The sequence below is a fragment of the Apostichopus japonicus genome, chromosome 13, assembly GCF_037975245.1.
Source record: "Apostichopus japonicus isolate 1M-3 chromosome 13, ASM3797524v1, whole genome shotgun sequence".
NCBI classification, from domain to species: domain Eukaryota; kingdom Metazoa; phylum Echinodermata; class Holothuroidea; order Aspidochirotida; family Stichopodidae; genus Apostichopus; species Apostichopus japonicus.
The window spans coordinates 20636157-20661101 of NC_092573.1; the positions used below are offsets into that span (position 1 = coordinate 20636157).

Consider the following 24945-nt stretch of genomic DNA (forward strand, 5'->3'; position numbering starts at 1 on the left):
ACTTTATGAGTTATCATGTTTACAGAGTTTTCAGACTTTGACCTCTGTTGACCCCAAATGACCTTTGAACTTCACAGAAATCAATAAGGTTCTTTGACTCAGTGAGACTGATTCACTGACCAAGTATGAAGAAGTTAATCCACCAAGAAGTTTTTGAGTTGCGTTGTTTACAAGAAAGTGTCACACACATACACACACACACATGCCATCACTATCGCATAGATTCCTTCTGCCTCTGAAAAGGAATCAAACACTTGCAGCTTTCTTTGGCATACAGTATACAGTACTGTACTGTAACACCTTCACAGCAGGTGTACTCACCGAAGACTAGCCTTATAGGAAAAAATATAAGATTTTATGCAAATTTACTGTCGAATACCCCAGCCAATTATCGGGTAACTAATTGGCCAATGTTTGGGAGGATTAAATTTATGTGTTTGTCAAGTTAATACAAAGCAATGCATTAGTTAATAACATCAGTGATTAAAAAAGAACAGCTGAATCTTGTGAGTAGGGGCTCAACTGGTATGACCTTTAGTAACCAATCAAACCTGCAGTTCTCAAATAACTCATAGGATAGAACATCAGATAATTACAGAATTCTCTGGGGTTTTGGGGTTTTCTTTGTCTTTACTGTAGAAGTGAGCAGATGTGATGTAATGAGAGCTGATTCTGCTAAAATGAAATGTTTGTAATGACATGTTAAAGAAAAGTGAGCAATCGACGGTTAAAATATCAACAAAAATCTTAACATATAATTAAATTGTTCACATTGAATTAACTGTTACTGTAGTTTTGTGTCACTCTGGCCAAGCAAGATAATATTCTCACATTTTATGGGAATCTCTTTAATCTATACACTAAGGACTATATGTCATCAACCAATTGACTGCAGATAATTAGCACTTTGCTGATTGATTGATTTCATCAGATCACAGACAAATCTTTTTCCCCACAAATTTAAAATTAGTGCTATTTTTTTATTTTTCATTGGGCAGACTTTTGATCGTTTGCCTAATGTCATCCTTCCTTTGAGTTTCTACTCTGTAAGGTACCACCCACCACATGGTGGTAAATTCAAGGCAAAAACATGGCTATAAAATTACTTGTATTTGAGACCCTTTCATGACTTGATTTTCTTAAACTACAAATTGTTCTCTATCATCTTGCTTTTATGCAGCCATAACACTACTGATCTTATACACTAGTATACCCTACTTGAAGCTGTCCGGTTTTCAAAGCACAGAATCTGTCAACTATTCTAGTGACTTGTAGCATGTACAGTCATGTACTGGATGAGTTCATTCCGGATTGATATACTTATTATCTGACATATGAGAGTACGATTAAAACGTGTTTCCTAAAATTCTTGGTTATTTAATATTAAAGCCAAACTAAAGGCCAGCCACACTCTGTGCCACTGATCCCAACCCGACTCGACTCCACCGTCGTTACGTGGAAAATCTTTAATCTAAGACTAACGACTCATCCTCCTACGCCCCCCCCCCCTTCTGAATACTGGCCGACTACTGATCAGTGCACACTACGACTAGTTGTGCTGTTTATGACCGGAGCTCTAACACTTTCAAAACACAAATTTTGCCGCACACTGCACGACAGCCAGTGTGGAAAGGCGCTGTGTGTTCAGTTTTCCCGACCTAAGCCAGCGCAACTTCGGTTGTAGTCTTTGACCTACCTTCACTGTCCAACTATTCATGATTTTGCCAGGTAACAACAATCGAGTTGCACCTGGTCCTGATTAGTCGTACAGTGTGAGGCTTAACGCATAATAAGCCCTTTGGATCTGAAACCCACTCAACTGCAGTAATTACTGCATCAATGTTATCTTACAGACCATAACATGCTTGGTAATCTCACAAAGGATATTAACTGAACTTCAATTATTTACCAAATTTCATGTTTCAAAAGTGTGCATTTCTTGACTAATCTGGTTATAAAATTGACCTACTGTAGGTTTCTCTGACATTTTTCTGATGAATAATAGTATTTAACACTGCATAAGAACAGCAGGTATCTCTCAACAACAGTGTACCATAGTTCATGTTAGACAATACTATCTACATATTTATAAAAACTTACTTAGCTTATTATGTTAAAATACTTACTGTGTTTATTTAACTTAATTATAAAACAGATTCCTTGTTTTAATCATCTCTGTTTCATAGCGTACAGCTGACACTGTTTGAAGAATCACAACGCAGATTGATTCACGAAGAAGCCAAATATTGAGGTCCTCGTCTTTTTACTCTGGGAGTACAGTAGCTCTCATGCCCCAGGGTATATAAAAGCCTGTTATCTGTAGAGGATAAGAGAGGGAAAAGAGGACAAGGTTATGGATAAATTACAGTCTGTATGAGTTCATTTCAGAGGCCTGATGCTCCAGGATTTGTAAAAATTCTTATCAATGCTGGGTGCGGATGCACATGTCTTATCCAAAACCTTTAGCACGCTAAAGTGCTGTTGACTAAATTTTAATCACAAGGCTGTCTTAATATGTCCTGATGACATATAGTATTCATACCATTGAGACCCTACAGATTGAGGCCTCTCCTCATCTTTTCAGTAATGTATATAAGTTTTATGTCTGTCTAGAGTACAAGTGGTCATTCATTTCTACAGTTTCTTTGCCTGCCTAGGATGGAGTGGAGTTGGCAGAAGTGGGGGGGGGGTGGGAGGGAATAATAGGGTGGAGGTAGGAACATCAGAAGATAAAGCACCAGTACCATCTAACCAAGTTCTAAAGTAAAAACAGACAGTTTCAGACTGACTCACAGCAGTACTGTGCACCTGCAAGGACAAATATTTTCTTTATCATTAATTACAAAAACAACAGAGAACGGTCACACCACAATCTGTGGACCAGATGTAGTCTAATTCAGACAGACTCAAGCAACCAAAGTTTCATACACAGATGGAAGCTTGATCCTTCTTTGTGGAGGAGAGTCAGACCTATATCATCCATGTGCATGGCTTTGTGCGGTAGTAAGTAACGTTGAAACATTGATCAAACAGCTTAGTTCAAAATGGCTGGCAGCACATGTATAGATCTACTGTACCTGTACGTGTGTAGAACACATCACACGTCTTCAAATACTGTATATCATACATACTGTACAGATGACTCTAGACAAGGTAGAGATAGTGCTGAGCTTGCGAGGAGGCAGGTAAGCTAGGAAGCGACGTATATTTAATGAGTCTGCAACGAATGACATCCCACCCACTGGAAGACTGCAAATGGTGCACAATACATCAAAGACTATTCAATATTATATTGTCTGTATGTACAGTACTGCGCATTTGTCCAAATGCAGCTGTTACCGTTTAATTTAAATACTCCCACTCAGAAAGAAACAGTTGAGGAATCAATACCATGAAATTGACTTGAAAATGGTTTCCTTTCTGCAAACAGTATTCTGCTCAGGCTTTGACAAAATTTAACGTTACCTCCAAGGCTTGAAATCGGTTACTATTTAAAGATTGAATCCATTTCTCAAACTCATGCAACAAGCTGCTTATAAGTGTTCATGATGGTGAGAGTACAACCTGCTCTGGTTGTTCCCTGAACCAGTTACACAGCTGATAATTGTAAATCAATCTAATTATGCCACAAAAGATTAAAAAAATCAGTTCCACCTCATAAATTTACTTGACCTTTCAAACTTCAAAATTCTTAGATGAATTTTTAACATGCTGATGAAATGTCAAAAGCTTTTGAACGAATTCCTCTTCTGAAATGTCTACATGGATGACAAACCTTTTCTATTTCACTGTGCATGTACAGTTCAGTACTAGCTCTAGAGAAGAATGGTAAAACATGAACTTTTTCACTCGTTATTGAGCACCTGAATCTTTATACTAATCTGTCTGACAAAAACACCCGAACATACACATTATGAGCTCCTCTGGCCTACAAGTTTCTATGTAACCCCAAAACTTACATAGCGCCACCAAGAGGAATGGGTAGATCCGGAAGGAGAAGGTCATTGGTGGCGCAATACAAGAAATGTTACCAGTTAGTAGGCTAGGGTAAATTGGTGTGCGTAGGGAGCCAAGTAAGTATCGTCGTTCGTAAATGTTCTGTATATGACAATGACTATAGTATACCGACTCTACAATCTGCAGATTACTTCAAGTTACAAAATAACAGTTTCTTAACTTCAGTAAGCCAAGGAACTTTCTGCAAACCCCTTCACTAGTGCTTGGCCCTCTGGATATAAACAAATGGGACATTCTTACCCAGGGATATACATTCCCATATGATAATAAAGTTTTTTTTTCTCCCCCTCTCTTATCTTTTATGCTAGATACAAGTCATCAAAAGTGTCTGCTTAACCACTCGTCAACTACTGTACTTCATCATGCCTAATCCCACTAGCGGCTGACATTTAAAGGTTATTTGATACCCGTTGTTAAGTTGTACCCTACATTACATTGAATAACTTTGACCAAAGTATTCACATGTAATTCGACAAATCACAATCTTAACTGACTGGATCAGTGTGGTTATGGCCATTTGAGTACCCCAACTGAGGGAAATAAAAGTCGTTTAAATAACCTACCAATCTAATCATGGTATGCTTTATACTTCTTCATTTGTAAATGGTGAAGCGTCCTTACAGTGTAAGTTTGGTGGACCAAAGATTTGTTTTGCTAGTACTTCATCATTCCTTTTAATATGGCCCAGTATGAAAACAGCTGGTTACAGCAAAAGTCCAACCTTCCATACATAAAACAAATTCATCCATCTTTAACATAATCACATTGGGGGAATATATCACTTTACACCATCTGACAAGCATTCTAAACACGGGCATCAGTACCAGCGAACTGAAAGGCCAAACTGATGCCTTTGTTAAATAAATTTTAGCCTACTTTATAGTTTATATAATTTCTTATTCTTAACACTGAAAATTTTTATACATGTTAGCAAAATTGGGATTTATGTGAAGGTTCTAACAAACTCACTATGTATGCTACAGTATTTGATATGATGCCCCAAAAGTATCAATGTTATTCATAAATATTCAAATTCAACTCAGCGCCATGGACCAGAGATGAAAACAGTGATACTAATGTATAAACTATGATTATTGTCCCATGCTAAAACTTATCATGTACATATTCAACAAAGTTTCAGCAATACTGGGTGGAATGCTTACATTTCTGATATATCATACATTGCAAAGAGAATTTTGGTGGAATCTCATTAATGCATCTGGCAACATTACTGTAGAATAATGAGCAACATAATATAGCTAATTAATGCAGCACATTTGAAGCATGTTGTCTTTTACACCATAAAAAAAAGTCCTACCTGTACATCCACAGAGTCCAAAGATAAAAGCTAGAAATTCCATAAAGCATTGTATAAAACATATATATCGACTACAAACTGTCTTACAGTAAAGCAACCTATACATGCATATGTCACATTTAGAGCAAAACTGAACAATAACAACAGATGAGGAGTAAATGGAGTTCTGGAACAACTTCCGCAAAGTTTTTCTTATAAATAACATTATGAAATGTAACTGGTTTTAAACGAAATACCAACTTACCTGTAGGTCACACCAGTTCATAAAACCAATACTTCCCAAAATGCATTCCGTAAAGCTCTTCAAACTATAGCAAAATTAATCCAGGGATATTGACGTTTACTCTCTTGTTTACCTTTCCTTTTTTCTGTGTTCACTCAAACAAAAATATAAAAGTCATTTGACCTATCATAACAAAGGTGTGTGAAATATCTAGCACCCATCAATCGGACAATTCACTGTGGGGGTGTAAAGTTGGTCAAATGACGATAGGAATTTGAACTCTCAACGACCTGCAGCACATAACCATGTTAATTAATCAGTTAACGACCTGCAGCGCATACCCATGTTAATTAATCAGTTAAGTGATAAAATTCCATCCATAGAAATTATATATTCATTCGAGCACAGTTATCCCTTGTCACATACGAAACAGATCTGAGAACAAAGAGAATCCGTTCTAAGATACCTCTGACACACTGTTCTCTCCAGTTTCTTATCCACTTACACATACGCCGTAACTGTAACACAGTTATTGTGTGGAAAGAAAAGAGAGGTCATATTGACATGCCGTAGATCGGAATTTAATTGTCACATCCTCACCCCTCACAATCTGATAGATCTTCGGTGGAGACAAAAGTACACCGAGCGATTATTAAAAGTATGTGACGGATGGATTTCATTCGTCACCTGACGCAGCGAGAGACCTCTGCTTCCTCGGCACTGTCGGGGGTATCATCTACCTAAGATAACGGTCTCAAAAATGCCTCGCATGTTAATCCAATGTTTCATTAACCTCATCAGGAGAAGAATTAAGATACTTCTGTTTCAATTTATCACTGAAATCCTATTCCGGAGAGCTTCGATCTGTCTCTTGGTGGGGGGAGGAAATCGTGGAGCAACGGCATGAGTCACCGGATGAGAGTTTTCAGAGGAGATAAGACGTTCGTATCGCTCGCAGATGGGACGGCAGCAGGACAGAATTAGACCACGAGCCCAAATATTTTGCTAATGTTTAGTATCGGGATTAATTAACTGCTTAATTTATTGAGGTGAGCTGTAGTCATCGAGGAGGGATATTTTACTGGAAAATGTCAGACTGCTTCTAGTGTATCTTCAGATTATAACTTGGTACTGTACATGATCATATCTCTTGAGGAAGATGAAAAATTATGCTACTACATTATTTATCAAACAAATCAGATGCCAGACAATCCAAGTATATGAAATCCCATGGTTTGTGTTCCAGATATTTTATACACTTTAGAAATCAGGACAAGTTTTAAAGTGTATTGTACTGTAGTTTTCTGTAATTTAAATTTCTGTTGGGAAACCGAAATCAGCTGTGTCGTGCGGTGAACGACAAGTTATTGAAATCAATTTCAGATTGCATTAGAGTTTGTGTAAATAATTTAAGTTAAATTTTAATTTGTTATCAGTACTGTTGTTCTTTCAGCAACCTTCACATCTTTCCTACAGGGCCATTCCACACCAAGTGGTCCCACCATGGCAAAATTAGAAAGGGTTATTAGATGTCTCTCTTTGTGTATAATTGAAAGTAAGAAGGTTAGACTTTCTTAAACTGTTAAAGTTTTCTTCTGATAACTCAATCTTGTGTTATAGCAAAGAGTATACATCTCAAATTGTAGGCACCTTTACTGTGATTTATCAAACAATAATTTGAAGTAGAAAAAATCCTTAAAGGAAAGATAAGTACAAGCTTTCTTTTCATGTGGCAGTTAAATGCAGTCTGCTAATCTATTTAATAACACAATTTAACAAATTTTCTTTGTTACTGTTAACACAGATTATGTCAAAAATGCCACACTCTGGCTGTGACTTACGTGACAAGAATAAAACCAAATGTTTTCCTCAAATGATATGTAGTGTGCTAGAGCAAAGTGAGTTACAATTGAAAAGGTAGCTATAAAGGTTGATCTGTAATACCACCACTTTTGATCAATTTAACAAACTTTAACAAATTTATGGACTCCAGAAAAGTGTGACTTACGTGACGTCACATAAGTCACAAAGGGAAGTGTAACTTACGTGACAAGTTAATTCTCAACACTTTCACATAGTTTTGATGTCTTTTTTATACTATAACAGGTTTATAACACCTTCCTCTTTATCAAAGATACCTACTCAGTTCTAAAATGCAGTAACAATATTTATCATGTGAAGTAAACTTGGAAGGTAACATAAAAGTGAATTGCAAAAAATGGCTCAAACAGCTCAAACTTAGAACAATATTACCTGTTATCTTAAAATCTCATTACGTGTTTGCCAAATTTAAACTTTGACTTTTCCAGCTTACTGCACTGAAAGCTCAGTGAAATGACACCCTTCAATGCAATTTTCATAACAATATTCATTATTTTTATTGAGTTATATGTCGTTAAACAACATATTTATTAACGAATCGGTAGTTTCTAAAAATGTCAATCAAAATTTGCAAGCCCCACCTGACAGATCATGCACCAATCAAATCTCTCTGTTTTGTTTACAACCGTTAGTCCTAGCTATAGACTACTTTCACTTTCCTGGGTATAGCCTGTGGTAGGTACATTCTCTTGAATAGTATCTTTCTTTTGGTCTTACAGATATAGATTTCAAATTTGTGTCATTTCCTTCCATTGCAATGAATAAACAGGTATTTTCAAACATTTTTTCTGTGGAATTGGGTCAAAAAAGTGGAAGATACAAGTATATATGTAGGTTACATTAAGTTTAATGAACATGTTGATATGGGCGGTCGCAATCATTTTACAGTAAAACTTTTGCACCATTAGGGCAACAGAAAACAAGTTTCCTTTTGTCGCAATTCCATTAAACCCACCTGGTCAGAGTGCATTTAGAATAAGAAACATTGAATCTGCTTCTGAAAGAGGCCATTACCATGTTGTGTTGGTTGCAGGCACCATTACACTGACCTCTGTGTCTTTGCCTTTTATATTTGTAACCTCTCCTGTGTGAAGTATATCATCATATTTAACAACAACAACCCAGTCATCTACCTTAGTATGACAGGTCACAGCTGGAAGTACAACATAACTAACTGAAATTAGTAGATCTCATTAAGTATCTAATGCAGTTTTCCACATACACATCTTGCCACCTTCTGCCTTTACCACATGGATTTTATATGGATTAATTATATAATCCAAATTTACCAAAAGGGTTCTGTATTAAGTATTCTTTAAAAAAAACTAGATGACTCCTAATTAAGAAACTATTTAGCTAGCACTTAAGTTAAGATATTTTGCAGAACTAGTCTATAGGACTTTATATGTACAAGTGAACTTCTTGATTTGAACTTACTCTGTAATTTAAATCACTTAAAGCAAAATGACAACATTATTAAAAGCACCCATGAATGTCAGAGTTCCTTGCACAATGTGACTGCACATTTTATTTTTAAACTTACATTTTATTTGCACCACCAATTAAAATTCTTCCAGCAACTACTGTGTGATATGAGCTAGTGTACAATGAACTGACATGTGCTCTTTCTTGCCACTATTTTATGTGGAATAGACCCCTCCCCTTTCCCCTATCTCAATATAATGAACTTTAAACATGTCCTTAGCCTGTGTTACCTTGTATCTTTGGAAACTGTGAGAGGAAAATGAGCAGTTTCACACGCGTGACTTACGTGACAATTTCTTGTGACTTACGTGACGTCGCTAATTTGCATACGAATATCGGTATAAAACATGTATCAATTAAATTTTACCTTGAAGTTATTCCTCAATGTGTCCTTTTCAGATAAAATAGGCAACTTATCAGATTTTCCTCAATACTTCACAGAATTTATTGATTTTCTCCAAAGAGTTGAAATTCTTCATTTCTCTGCGTGACTTACGTGACAAATGTTGAGGGCGCTATAATTCGCAATAAGACAGCATTAGTGTTTCGCAGTGGTAACAGAATTTATTGTGGGTTAACAAAGTTTAGGAACTATAGGCTTTTGACTTAACTACAAACTTGCACTGAACTAGAGATCGAAAACAAGTGTAAAATTTCGCTCTGATTTGTGACTTACGTGACGTGGAATGGCCCTACAGTTTACATTGATCATTTTTATTTTGCCACATTTTGTTGGGACAACCAAAATCAGCTGTGTTTTCCAGTCGACGACAAGTTATTGAAATCATTTTCAGATTGCATTATAGCTTGTGCAAAATAATTCAAGTTAAATTTTAAGTTGTTATCAATGTTGATGTTCTTTTCACCAACCTACACATCTTTTCCTACAGTTTACATTGGTCATTTTCATTTTGCCACATTTTGTTGCCGGGGCAACCAAATTTACTGTGCAGACAACCAAATGTAAGGCATGGTTGTCTGAGGGACAGCCAGAAATAATCCTCAAAAATTTTGCCATGAAAACTGTAAACACTGTTAACTCATTAAAACATTTAAAATTTGCACTTCAAAAATGTACATCTACTAAGCTCTACACTGTGACTATCTGTACAGACTTATAAGTGAATAAACCTTACATTCATAGTAAATTCTCACTTACTGTGCATGATTTAACAGATCGTGCTGTTGTCTAAATTAAGTTACATTCCACTGCCAGGCAATTTGAGTGTATCCCAAGTCTTGAGTTACTTTTATGAATGTAACTGCAGATTGTTCGAATCAATATTTTTAACTAAAATTCTCAGCAAAATTGGTCGCTATTTCTGTTTACTTTCTACAACTGTATAGTAAAGCACTTGTAACTTTTAAAGTGTGCTGTACGTCTAGACTCAAATCTGAATTTAATTATAATAGCAATTCATACAACATTGACGACTTGACATGCACTGTACATACAGAGTAGTCAATAGCACACACAGCACTATACACTTTTTACTCTGTACATTGTTTACAAAGCAAACAGACCTTTACTGTACTTACAGCTTATACGTACACGTACAGTTTACATATTACGTCACCGCGACAGGAGAGTTGTCAAAACTAAAATATTGTTATGTAAATTGCCAATTGGGAAAATTTTCCACTTTTTACTTCATTATTTGAAATTAAAACCTTGGCAATTTTAATCAAACTTTGGACCTACTGTTAATTTTTATCAGAACTGAGTATTTTACTTAAAAATCAACATCCACTAAAGTTGCTAGTTTTAAGGATTTTAGTAAAAAACAATTGATGCTTCGAGATCTACTGTGGTGGATCATTATTACTGTATAAAGGTAGGTCTACCGTACAACTTCACTATGCACTAAAAACCAAGTGTATCCATGGAGACAAAACTTACTACTACTGTACAATCACACTGTGGTTCACTTTATAATCGATTTAAATCACGAGCAGGAAAGCTGTTCACTGACGGCGTACCATCCTTACAACCGTTTGACGTTCCCACAAGTATTTCATCACACAATCAAATATTGTAGTTCCTTTGGCAGTTCTATTTCAGAGAATGCGTAGAATCATCACTCGTGACATCACTAATCCATGAATGCCAATTACGGAGATGTCGTCACACTCTACAAAATATTTCAATGACACTGGTCTCATTTTCAGTGCTACAGTTTAATAGTATTCCCATGACATTTTGCCATTAAAGAGCACATGTTACAAAATTTCTATTTGTTTTCAGGAATTTTTCAAATTAACTTCAGAGTTTCAGTTTAACAAGTCATACAGAGTTTAGAATGAAGGAAGCTAACCTTTCAAGTACATGAACTCATTCCTTGCAATGAAACTAATCAACTAAATTGAATAAAACTGCTTCTAAAGATGGCTTTCTTGTGCCTTCATAGAAGGATACATGTTTTTTCAGTGTTGTAGGACTTTGTACTATATATAGTTACAGTATGTATCAATGGTATATATTTCTTGATAGTTCTATCATACATTTTGTGTAACTTCTTAGAATTGCAAGTAGCCTGCAGTCTCTTTGTGACAAGTAAACTGGATGTAATGTGATACCATAAAGAAATGATATGAAAGTAAAATATTAACAATAAACAAAATCATGTTAAAGTTCATATTACAGCTTTAATTTCACAAACCTTTAATTATGATCATACATACACAAACACATTGGCAATCTTGAATATTCCTTATCAATACCCAATGCCATCCATTGGTAAAAAACCTGCCAACTTTGCTGGGTTTTTTTTGCTCTTAAAATTTGATCTACTGTAGTGGCACAATACTGTACACACAGCACTGCACAGTACATCTTCAACAAATTTGGTATACACTGTCAGGGAACACTTTAAAATTTATTTTGTTGTTTAAACAATCTCAACATTGTTATGCTCATTCTATTTGTTTTGTCTTGTTTTCTGAGCAGATAACCATGGCACTATCTAATCCAGTTCACCTTTGACTACTTCTTTATTATGTAAAATTATACATTGAAATGCTGTTGTATATATTAGTGATGATAGTCGTAATCGATTAATTGCCAGTAACCGCGATTACACTTTGGAAGTTTGATTAATCGCGCTCAAAACCTAAGTTGCGATTACTCGACTACATGTTAGCACTACACATCATCTGCTTTTGGAAAATAGCCTAACCTATAAAAACAACACGAAAGCAGTTTGTCAGCAAACATCACAGAAGTATACAGGGTCTCACAATACTACACTACTCCCCAAATGTTATTTATCAGTGGACGATCCTGTGTCAAAACTCTGGATCACACCACCTTTCACTGCAACTAAGTACAGTTACTTATGCATTACTGTACCCACAGATCTATCACGCATACCGTTATAAACACAAACCAGGGGGAGCCTCCCTAGCCTAGCCCTGCATAAACCCCCAGCCACATATTTTAGCAGTTACCCGCACTGATCAGTGTATGCCACATGCATAGCGACAAGCTTCGACATGTTCGTGGACTATTAATGAATACATAATATAAGAGAGTAATTAGATCGCTGTCATTGGTCAATAGTCTTTAGTTCCGCTGCAGTGTGTGGTAAATATTACTATCGGCCTTGTTTTCAAGTTAAGCTCGATACACGTGGTTTGCTAATTCTGTCAAGTAAAGCAAGTAATACGCTTGTTCTGCTGTGCAACATTCAGCATTGCGCATAATCGCAATTTCGTAAGTTCTTAATCTATTATGATTGCCAAAGTATTTGTCATTTCTTTATGTTTACAATTACTTTATTACTGGCCTGGTTCACATTTATCGGATGTCTGCTCGAGTGTGTCGATTGGGGTGAAGTTTAATTTCAATGTGCAAATATGTGCCTGTTATCGCACTAGGCTAGAGCCTAGCCTAGAACGTTGAACGCCCCTCTACAGAAAACTATTCCATACTAATCATCACACCGCTACAAGGTGACACATCTATTCACTGTTTGCACGTTTGCTTTCATTAGTGCTAGTAGTTGTAGTAGCCTCGTAGATACATTCGAAAGATTTTGATTTACTTTGAAGGATTTTAAGAAAAAGTGGTAGATTGAAAGTTGTTCAGAGTTTTTTTTTATGGTGGATATTTTAACATGATTCAGACACCACACATGTTAAGACACGAAAGAAAAAAACAAAGACCATGGAGAAAGATTTGTTTTGACTGTATATCTGCAATGTAAAATGACAGTGATGACGTCATAACTGTAACCGTGTAATCGCAGTAATCACAAGAAGAGCTATGCGATTAATCAACTACAAAAAAAAGGGTCGACTATCAGCACTAGTATATATAGCTTTATCACGACACTCGATTGTACAGGAATGTATAGAGATATTTGATTTTCTTCTAAAGACGTCTGGTTGATTACAGTAGTAGGAAGTATGCTGTCCTACAGAACTTGCAACCTTTGTGCAGCTGTATGTATATACATACATACTGTGTAGTTCTCATTACTGTAACTGCCATGTTCAATACCGGTATCAAACCGGGTAAGTTGCAATCTAATACATGTTTTTATTGTACAAACGAGACAAAATGAAAAGCAAATTTTATGACAAATATTAATATTAGCAAAATGTTCAATGGATTTTGCAAGGAAATTCATATGGATATGAAATAGTGATATATGAAATACTTGATGTTGGGATCTAATGGAACAATGAATATGAAGTACAGCTTTCAATAATAATATCTACTTTTGATGTACTGTACAGTAATTGTCTAGACAGATCCATGTTATCTTTTGACTATGAACACCCTGTGTGTAGTATTAAAGTTTGTGTCCCCTGGGAAATAATAAAGCTAGCCTGAAACTGAGTTAATGAAAGAGTCAATTCATTTCAACAGAACATGTATAGATCATTGAATACAACTATGCTTAAGTACATTGTAAAGTGCATAACCAAATCTAAGCTAATATTTCCAGATAAAAGATATGCCTTTCAAGTTGCAAATGACAGATTTCTCAGTCAGGAAATCCCTTGGCTGGAATGAAAAATTGAAGGTCTACATATGTATCACTTTTTGAGGTTACAATGTTTTTGGCCTGATCATGTACTTTGTCCTGCCATAGTGTCAGTCACCCAAACCACCCAGTAGCAATTGGACAAGAAATTTTGATTGGAGAATCAATTGTCATCCAACCTGACAACAATGTCAATTTAACAGAGTCAACTTACATTATCCTGTCGTACATAGAGTGTTTCCAGCAAAGATGCTTCATACGGTAGAAAACTTTACAAATACTGAACAGTGATAACTACACCAAGTCACTGCTACTCAAAATGGTACACAATACACATACCGACCTTTACGGAACTTCACCATGGACATAACTGGTTGGTGCAATGACTGTATGTCAAAGATTATGGAACAGCAGTGCCTACTATAGCACTACACACTGCACATTGGTCACTGTGTCCATATGATCAAAGTTCAACCATTGTAAAAGTTTACGATCTTACCTCAAGATTTACAGCTGGAAGGGATTATTAAGTAATTATGTGAGAAGATATTTGATACCAAACTGATCCAAAATAGTATGTACACCATATATATGCAGTATGTTACGTTGTTAAACCTGAATTTGTGTGTTGATTAATACTGTACAAGTTTTGTTGGATAATGTCATATGAAGTTGTACCAATCCATATAAAACTACTTTGTAATGTTTAAATGTCAATCTTGTGTTAGGGTTTATACAAGTATGCTTTCTCCTGATTCACTCTGAAAGACATTCTTTGTGGCTATAATAGTACATAACTTTAGCATACTCTTAGCCAAGAGACCATGTGTCTCGAGGATAAAAGCAAACCACATAAAACATTAGAAATGTTGTTATTAAACATCATCCAAACTATGAGAATGTTTACCCTCTTAGAGTCAAAAAGTTGACATATATACTGTTTAATTTTCATCAGAAAGGAGCTTACTGTAACTGTACCACATGAAATAATGTTGCACAAAACATTTTGGATCCTGTCAGACTAACTGAGGCAAGCACTCAGCCATATTGAAAGAGAAAGAAATGTGTCAGTGAAAGATAAGAGCTCTAGCTCTCTAACGGGAAAATGTTGTTTTAGAAGGAGGGGGTATGGTCGCTTATCCCATTTAAAGGGCGTGAAAACTCTCACACAAAGAAACGTCTCATGCCGGTTATGTGACCTAGTTTCAAAATGAGGTGTAACAGAAGTGTTAGACACCACCATCGATCCCAGAAATTGCACACACAGCTTGCTACCGTCTGTAACTAGACACTAGTGTACAGTCAATACAAAAAGCTTCGGTCAATATCCACAACACAGTGTACATAGCAGCGATGCACATCTCAGGTCTAGATAAAAGATAACAAGGTATCACGTTCATTACTGTCTGCATTTTGTAGAGACAAGAAGAAAACTTCACTTGCAAGCAACGGAAAGTTAACTTTTTCAGAGCGCCGCATGCGGTTTGGGGCGAGTCTTCAATGCCTTTAAGTTTAAGCTTCCTAGTCTGACATGTGGCTTACTACTTACTAAGGCCTAATGAATTAACTGAATGTTAGATATATATGCCATTGTCATGCATGGTCAATCCTTTCTTAATGAAACAGTTCATTCACCTACTTTCCATATTGTAAGTCTATTGTACACTAACATGCTAGACATTAGCCTTCCCATAGGACCTCCTAGCATTGCAGTACTAAGATCAGTTAAGGGAATATATGCAGTTGCTGTCTGATAAGCATAGGCCTAGGCTTGACACATAATATGGTGATATCCAACAATCTGATGAGCTAGCCGGTTAACTTACTTTTTAGTTTAGAGTTTCCAACATAGTTGCTGGCACAGGCTAAGCAATCAGTCAAGTTACAAAGTATCAAATTAACAAAAGCTTCTTGATATTACACACCCCTACACTCTAGGATGTAGTTTTAAACTGACAAAGGTAAGCTGGGGATGGAGGGGCCCATGATAACCTTGGCCATATAACTAGACTAAGGTCCAACTTACAACTAGAACTTCTAGCCTAGTAGAAGTTTGAACTAGATAGATGTGACTTTTAACTTGAACTTGGAATTGACTTATTACTAACACTCCAGTTTTACCATTCCTCAGTCTTATCACACGCCTTAACATCGTAAACGGGAACACTCGCGTAAGCAAGCCTTCTCACTTAATCTTAGGTCTGATACTAGTTAGGCATGGATTATCCCTTAATTAATCTAACTTTAACTTAGTTACTGTGGGGTTAAGCCTAACAAGTAACATTAACTCTTAGTAGCCTAGGCCGAACGAAGTACCACTACCAGTAGCCAAATAGCATGCACACCAACAACGAAATAATTGACACTTCTTACCGAAGAATTGTCAAGGTTTCTTATATGGAAATAATCACAGCTGCCTGGAGGCGAAAATTCATAACGGTTACCGTTGTGAGTCGTTCACGTTGCAAGTCAAATATTACTCGCCTAGGAAAGTCCGCAATGAAATTATGGTTGTCACTGGACTAAGAACTACATCTTTGGCGTGAATAAGATGTTTACCAATGTAGCTTCAGCCGACATGACAAACCTGGGTATAGACTGCGTACCTCGTACTGTGTTAGCCCGAGTCTCTGCTATCTGTATTAACAAATGAATACTACAGCTCGCTACGCAATGTAATAATGTTAGAGGGCGTGTACGACCAACAACAAAAGTACGGAAAAGAAGAAATGCCATGGATCTGTAACGGTAAATATATAGTTGTATTTTCTGTAGTCCTTTTTTCTATCCCAGCTTCTCCTGAAAATTGGGGGCATTATGCTAATGAAGGGTCATGGTAATCATAGAGGGGTAAAGAATGCTTTAACTGCAATACTTCCAATAACGTACTTTAAAAGAAAAGTGAAATGGTCTACAGATCTAAAAAGCTGTTCCATTGTCTCTTATCAAGTTATTTCAGCCCTCTTCCCTTTTGATACTGTATAGAGCCGTGGTTTTCAAAATGTGGGTCGCGACCCATTTTAATGATCGCCAAAACATGTTGGGAGGGAGGGGGGTAGTGTTAACGAAAAACTTCGGGTGAAGAATGATGTTGCAGAAGAGGAAGCCTTACCGAAATCCCAGATCTGGGCCAGATATAAGAACCCAGATCTGGACCAGATCTGGAATTTCAGTCTGGGCCAGATCTGCTCCAGATGTGGAATTAATATATGGCCAGATAAAAAATTGGTCACATATAACTTGATTTAAAATGAAGGTTTATATGGCCCATATAAAATTTTATCTGGTTAAATTTGATGGCATCCATATCTGGGCCAGATAAATCTTTATCTGCATATCTCGATTGACTGTTTATCCTGTTAGGCTATATCTGGCTTTATATGATAAGATTAAACTTTATTTGTATATCTGGAATAATTGTATGTAAGGGGTTTTATGTCGATCAACTAGCCAAAACTAGATTACTGTTGAGAGTAACTTTCCAGCTTCATCAGTTATCTCTGTTCTGCAATACGGAGACGCAAACATAGAGCAGGACACATGTGAAATACAAACAAAGAACTTAACTGCATTGGAATATAGTAAAAATGTGCAAATTGATATATAAGACATTCAAATCTTGGGCCCAGGTATGTCATATAATATATAAATATACTTACTAAATTAAACTGGCACCGCGCTACCGGTACGCTTAAAATTGTACTTGAAGGTTAAGTTCTTTATAAAGAATATATTCTTCTTTGGTCCTGTAGATGTTGATACTATATTGCGTTGTGGAATTCCTTAATTTGTAATATATTTGCTTTAATAAAGAAGTTCCAGGAGGGTGATATATGTTTCATTCAGTATCCAGCTTCAGTTCCAAAATATCTTCATTTTTTCCATCCGTTCCAAAACTTTCTTCCCTTACTTCCAACTGTCCAGTTCACTATAGAATCCTTTGCTAACTTGTCTTGAGATCAATAAGATATTTTTTACGAATCTCCGTCACCTTTTCTAAGTATACCAATCCTTTCTATTAAACTTCCTTCTGCTCTGAAGATCTTCTCCTACCATAATGTACACTCACTTTCCTATCTGGCTCCCATGTAACAATACGAATAATTCCTTTGTCCATATGAATGAAGGCCTCTCACTCTTATCCTCTCAGTCATCCTTTTCCAGCTAAGAACCATATAGAACAAGTAGCCCAGTCAGAGTTAATCCCCCGACCCCTCCCCCACCCATCTGACTTAGTTAGCACAGTGCATTGCTTTACCATTGAAATATATATATTCATGTGCAGTACCACAACATAGGGCAATGTAAACCTCTATGAAAATACACTATGTAAGAGCATACCGTCTTACATATATATCAAGTTATATCTGGCTTGATATGGCCAGATAAAACGTAATCTGCATATTTGGATTGACTGCATAGTCCAGTTATATCTGGCTTTATATGGCCAGATAAAACTTAAAGGGTGTGAAGACTCGCGCTAAAAGAAACGTCTAATGCCGGTAATCTAACCTAGTTTCGAATGAGGTGTAACAGAAGTGTTAGACACCACCATCGATCCCAGAAAATATACACACAGCTTGCTACCGTCGGTAATTAGACACTAGTGTACAGTCAGTACATACAGCTGCGGTCAAGTGACAGCACAGTGTACAAACGATACAGCGATGGACATCTCAGGTCCAGCTAAAGATAACAAGGTATCACGTTTATTACTGTCTGCATTTTGTAGCGACAAGCAGAAAACTTCACTGGAAGCAACGGAAAGTTAACTTTTTTTTCAGAGCGCGGCACGCGGTTTGGGCGAGTTTTCAATGCCTTTAATCCAGCCTACATATCTGGTTTCGAGGTATCAATTAATCTGGCTTTATATAATAATAATAAGCAAATATTTATAGAGCGCTTTATGCAAAGGCCTCAAAGCGCTTAAACAAGTACACAAAAATGCAAGTCAAATCACTGTAAATTTTTGGAATAAATGAGTTTTTAAGAGACGCTTAAAACAGTCAACCGATGGTGCATTGCGAATTGAAGATGGTAGATTGTTCCAGAGATGAGGTGCAACAGAGATGAAGGCTCTTTCTCCATAAAACTTTGTGTTTGGGGTATGGCTGGTGGCAAGAAGACACTTTGTAGACGAGCGAAGTTGGCGTTGAGGATGATACTGAGGAATTAAATTTGTAATGTAACCAGGGGCAAGGGAGTGTTGTGATTTGTACGTTAAGAGGAGGAGCTTATAAATTGACCGTTGTTTTACTGGAAGCCAATGGAGTGATTGAAGCACTGGAGATATGTGATCATGACGCGATGAACATGATATTAACCGGGCAGCAGAATTCTGAACAGTTTGAAGTTTTTTCAGTGTAGAGTCAGGAAGGCCAAATAAAAGGGAGTTACAGTAGTCAAGCCTGGGCATTATCAAGGAACATACAAGTTTTGTAGTTATATCGTTGGTTAAAAACTTCCGTATCCGGCTGATCTTCCGTACGGCGTTGTATGATGATTTACAAACAGCACTGACCTGTTGTTTCATGCTTAGATGGGGATCCAGTACAACTCCTAGACTTTTGACGTGCGTGGACGGAGTGATGGTGGTCTGATCAATTTTGACTGAAATAGATTTGATTGTTGTGGATTTAAATTGCGAGGTAGCATGGAGGATTTCAGTCTTTGAGTCATTGATAAAAAGATTGTTTGATATAGCCCATGATTTTACATCTGCAATACAGTTTTGGATTTTTTGAATAGCATCGGAACAATGATCAGGATGGAAAGATGTGAATAACTGAATGTCATCAGCATAAATAACAGTTTGCATATTAGCTGAAATGATTAAATCATGCAATGGAGCTACATACAAGGTGTAAAGTAACGGCCCCAGAACTGAGCCTTATATAACCATATAGGCTTGATATGGCCAGATTAAAAGCAGATATAAAGCTAGATCTGGGATTGTACTTTAGAAGTAATTTGCGTTCATTTGAACATAAATGACTTTAAAAGTGCATAATATTACACCAATACGCATACACACAGTGCACTGTATTTACATTAAACGGCTCTGCCTCAGGATTACAGTATTTCTTGTATCATGCTTTTTTCATGTTGGTAACAGCATGGAGGTAAAACAGATGGTAACAGTAACCAATATATAGTCGTCCGCATCCAATTTCTTCCTCCGATAATTCGTTCTTTCATCGCGTCTGTGTTACTCATGGCAACAGTCGGTTATATCAGTTTGAGATGAACCACAACTGCACCTACACAGACATACGGCAAATGCACCTTTCAGTAAGCAGACGACAGCTAGAAATCCAAACGTGTAATGGAAGTTACCACTGATATCTCGCATTAGACCTAATAGTAAGATAAAGTCGGTAAGAAAAAACAAGGTGAAACTAATAGGATATGCATATATGGATTACTTTGAGGCAAATTCAATTTAGGGGCAGTTAAATTTTGTCATTGGTAATTTTGCCCTCTACATGTTGTAACAATGCAATTTCAGCCTCAGAACATTTTCTTTCTTCATATATCTTATTTTTTCTCACGTATTAAAATGTTAGATATAATCACATAATGGAATATTGCATATCATTATGATAACCAAGACAACAAACTTTTGCGAATGTCTGACTTTCGTGAACAAGAAATAAAATGAGTTGAAAAGAATGCCTTGTGATGAGCAAACTTACATTTTAGACAACTTTGATAAGAGTATAAATACCACAAATATGCAGGACGTGCAAGACTATACTTCTGGCTTTCTACATAGCAAAACTTAAGCACTTGTCGATGTCAGTCAGAGATAAGAGTTGGTCCCAAAATTAAACTTATACGACCTTTTATATCTCATGTAATGTGTTACTAATGTCTAACGCTTTTCAACGACGCCATGCGAACAGTATATGTGCGGCTTACAAGACTATAGTGTGTAGGCTAAATTCCTTCAGTGCAGTCGGCGGGGTTAAACGATTAAAGGCACGTAAAAATATTAATGATGTAATGAAGACGGATATATATTTCAGCAAGAAATTCACCGAAAATGGCAAATAATTGTCATTACGGTATTTACATATAAGCCTATACAGACACACGTCATATATGGGAGTGTAAATACAGGATACCAGTATACTTGTAACCATGTGTTTGCATTACATTAGTTTGGACCGCTGTGTGGAGATTATGACGCGGCTTACATATATATCATAATATGTTATGCATATAGAGTCGCCTCGCATAGGTATCGCAATGCACAATTAATTGCTCCCATTGACTTACACACTAAACTTGTCACTTGCCAAGGCCGATAGAACATAGATAGAAGTTTTCAACTGACATGTCCTACCTAAGATGTGATAGCTAAGGGCTTGGGCTATCATAAAACATTCAACTTTCGCCACCATGACCGTTTAGATTTTGAGCTAGAAGAGCTCAAAGTTTATCATAGTGCTCCCCCATGCCAGCTGACTTTGCGGAATCTTCCCAAGATATTCTAAAATACCAATAAATCACCTTCGATCCTCCAGATTTTTAGACCAACAGTGGTTTATTTCATCCTCTTCAACATCCAAGCATCAAAATCAATGGTGATGACTCAGAAAATGCCAAACAAATCAATACATTAGGGCACTTTAGGGCTATTTTCCGACAATGGTGAACCTCTCAGGCGGACGTGCACTACTCTAATTGTGGTGCGATACCTATATGGACTATTGCGCGCAATTTAAGTTGACACACAAGGCGCTCCATACAGTGGCGTCGCCAGGGGGTGGCCTGGGGGGCATATGCCCTCCCAAGAAAATCATGACCCCACGTGCCCCCCCCCCCCCATTGCGATTTGTAGTGTTACTCAAACATGTTACTCAAACAAAACTTTATCTGCCTCAATTAAAAACATAAATATCGGACAGACGAAGCTCGAAATTTCTTGAACATAAAGTTACTTCAAGTTGCAAAGTATAGCACCAGATTGCATCTACGGACCCTTAATTAATAAAAAATAAAATAAACCTCCCCTTAGACCCCGCCCCAGGACGGCATTCACAAACAAACATTGTGCCCCCCTCCCCTTATAAAGTGATGTGTCCCCCAGTGCCCCCCTCCTCTCCAAGGTTGAATGGTCTGGCGACGCCACTGACATCATATAAGGGACTTTAATTTTTACCTGAAACTACTGCCCCGAATAACGTCGATAAACTCCTTAGGCTGAGCATCCAAGACAGAGACATATTGAAGTGGCTATTGCAAACAGTATTGTCCAAATTTGACGTGATTAATGTTACTTGTAATCCCACACAAAATCCGCTTATTGAAGTGATAAAAGCGAACACAAGAAACGTTTGCGTTGTAAGGAGTATTGAGTAGGAACCTGCCACAAGGAGTGACGAAATTACTAGAAGGTACTCTAGTATTCGACGGTTCAAATAAGTCACAGTTATGAAAGCGGCAACTTTGCCAATGATTCCAAAAATACCAGAAATTGTAGACAGCATAACTGCAACGTGAGACGGAACGCCACTAGCCTCACAATACGGAATTAGATACATCGACCAGGCGACATAATGTAGTTCCTCTAACGTGCCCACTAACAGGAGGAAAACAAACGCTGGGTGGGCCTTGAATACATCAAAGATCCCATGATGGCGAGCCCTTGTTGATTGGGTCTCGCGGACTTGTGACGTTGTACTCTCGTCACTATATTGTTGGTCTCTGCAGGTGAACGCAGATCCGACAAGGAAGCCAATAGTGACGGTATTCCACAAAATGGCTCCAAATATAAAAACTGCTCCTTGTATGCCATAGTATCTTTTAAGTAGACTCATGACAACAGGCAAAATAGCCATCCCCAAAGGTGAGAGACAATTGATCACGGCGTACGCTTTTCCAAATCTATCTGCGAAGGAATTTTTTAGCGATACCATGCTGAATAACTTTAAGCAGCTATGTCCAATTCCTGCAACGATAATTGAAAAGAAACATATATGAGGTTGAGTAGAAACTATATACTGGTATAGCTCCTTTTTTCTTCTTCTTTTTTATTAATGTCAGATTATAAATAAATATAACATATTTGAGAAAGACATTTTATTTAAAAAACAAAAATCCAACATGGATTGACCTATCATACTTATAGCGTTTTTTTATAGCATTTATGATTGATATATACTATTTCAGGACAATCAGTTACTGCATTTGCAGGGTTCGTTCCAAATATGTATTATTCTGAAATATTTCAGAGCTAACCGACCGTACTATTAAATATTGCAAGCCCACCAGCATTGAAAATGGCTCAAGAGAACAAAACCTGACCTTTATTTCACTTTCTCATATAGGTAACAATACAATCAGTATAAGAACAGGTATAGGACGTCCATGTATATGGCCTAGGATAACAATGTTATCAATATAATGGACCTAACATCTCTTTTCAATGTTAAATGTGACAAGAACAGATTATCTTTGAAGCTATAGAATCTGTAGAATACTTTACTGTGTATGCAGGTGGCTGGCTGTAGGAGCCGAGCCGGCCATGTGGACAATTAAGTCAGCGATAGCCCCCGATCCTCACTCCCCTCCCCCTCCCTCTCCTACCTATCTCCATTTCTCAAAGTTCGTTAAATTCCCCTATGATGATAATAATTTCAGGTGTAAATCTCATTTAGATGGTCATAAAAATTGATGTTAAACGTTTACCTGAAATTGAAGTCATCATTAGCATGACCAAGATTCCTGAAATGAAACAAAACGATAGACCGATGAAACCGGCTCCGACAAGGACACCGGCCGATATCGCCCAAAGTCGGACCCGGTTAAATCGCAACAGGTAAGATGCCAGAAGAGCTATGATTTAAAACAGAAAATAGAATGTAAAATTAATTAGAAATCGTCAAGTTATAGTCTCTATTGACGTACACCCCATGCCAAACGTACTTGATCTAGACAACAGCATAACTTAATACGCGTGTATATATTCGAATTAATACGTGTATATATTCGAATTAATACGCGTATATATATATATATATATATATATATATATATATATATATATATATATATATATATATATATATATATATATATATATTCAAATTGTTTGTCCCACATGCCTTGCCATGTACATGTCCCATATAGTCATGGTACACATCAAACTTGAGTTCTGTATATAGTTATTTGTCTATCATTTAGACCACCCTGTAGTCGTGCAAAAATTTGACATTATTCGACATATTTTCGGTGCGAATCATTGACGATATTCAATGTATAACATGTGGGCTTGTGGAGCCAGTGGGGGGGGGGGTGGGTGGCGGGTCACATGGGACACGACCCCCTATACAATATACAATATTTACATGAAATAAAATGAAATACTTACTACAGGCATTTCTGATCATTAATTGCCACGAAAAAATGAGTCCCATCGACCAGTAAGGAAAGTCATTCTGGATACCAAGTGGCTCTATTATCACGCTAAATATTTTAGTTGTCGAATCGAGGAAGAATTTTTCGATACAGTTTGCTAAAAAGGCACAACTTTGGCTTGCGTCTAACGGAAATATCGACAGTGTGGAAGAGGATGCCATTTTCATCTTTTGCCAAACAGAGATAAGAAATTACTGCATGCAGACAATATTTAAGCGACCTACATATTAAACAATGCCAGCAATAATGACTAACGTGTTGATCACGTGACACATATTAATATAAATAGTATGAATTGTGATCAACTTTTATTTGCTATTGTTTCCCCTTTGCTTCCTGTACTTAATTAATATCTAATTGATGGAATTATTCTATGTTGTTTTATTTTATAGACAACAATCATTTTCTGCAAATTGACGAGTTGCACACTTACTACCATCTCGACAAGATGACAAAATTCAGAAAATTTATGCATTGACGAGATCCGTTATCTCGTCAAAACGTCAATTTTCTGAATTTTGTCACGTTACCATCTCGTCAACTCGTCAATTTGCAGATAATTGCCGTTTTGTCAAGTTGGTAACTCGTCAATGCAATGTCCTTTC

The 24945-nt window shown here is 36.9% G+C and overlaps 2 protein-coding genes across 6 annotated transcripts in view; both read right to left on the bottom strand.

Moving 5' to 3' along the window:
- Window positions 1-16549, bottom strand: part of LOC139978665 (myogenesis-regulating glycosidase-like) — a 34819-nt gene extending 18270 nt beyond the window's left edge. For 2 of the 5 annotated variants that reach the window (XM_071989049.1, XM_071989044.1), the window contains exons 1-2: window positions 16289-16549; window positions 2127-2317 (exon numbers count right to left, since the gene is read on the bottom strand). The gene's annotated coding sequence lies outside the window, so the exon portion shown is untranslated. Of the gene's footprint in view, window positions 1-2126; window positions 2318-4580; window positions 4606-4638; window positions 4754-16288 lie in introns of those variants that run through there. The other 3 variants (XM_071989046.1, XM_071989047.1, XM_071989048.1) reach the window with 3 other exon arrangements.
- A 2174-nt stretch (window positions 16550-18723) lies between these two features.
- On the bottom strand, window positions 18724-24630 carry LOC139978672 (uncharacterized). The gene is made up of 4 exons (XM_071989061.1): window positions 24294-24630; window positions 23612-23758; window positions 22083-22871; window positions 18724-20272 (listed from the first exon to the last, which is right to left on the bottom strand). The coding sequence occupies exons 1-4, from the start codon at window positions 24505-24507 to the stop codon at window positions 20124-20126; spliced, it is 1299 nt and encodes a 432-aa protein (XP_071845162.1). The 5' UTR covers window positions 24508-24630; the 3' UTR covers window positions 18724-20123.
- Window positions 24631-24945: the final 315 nt, after the last annotated feature.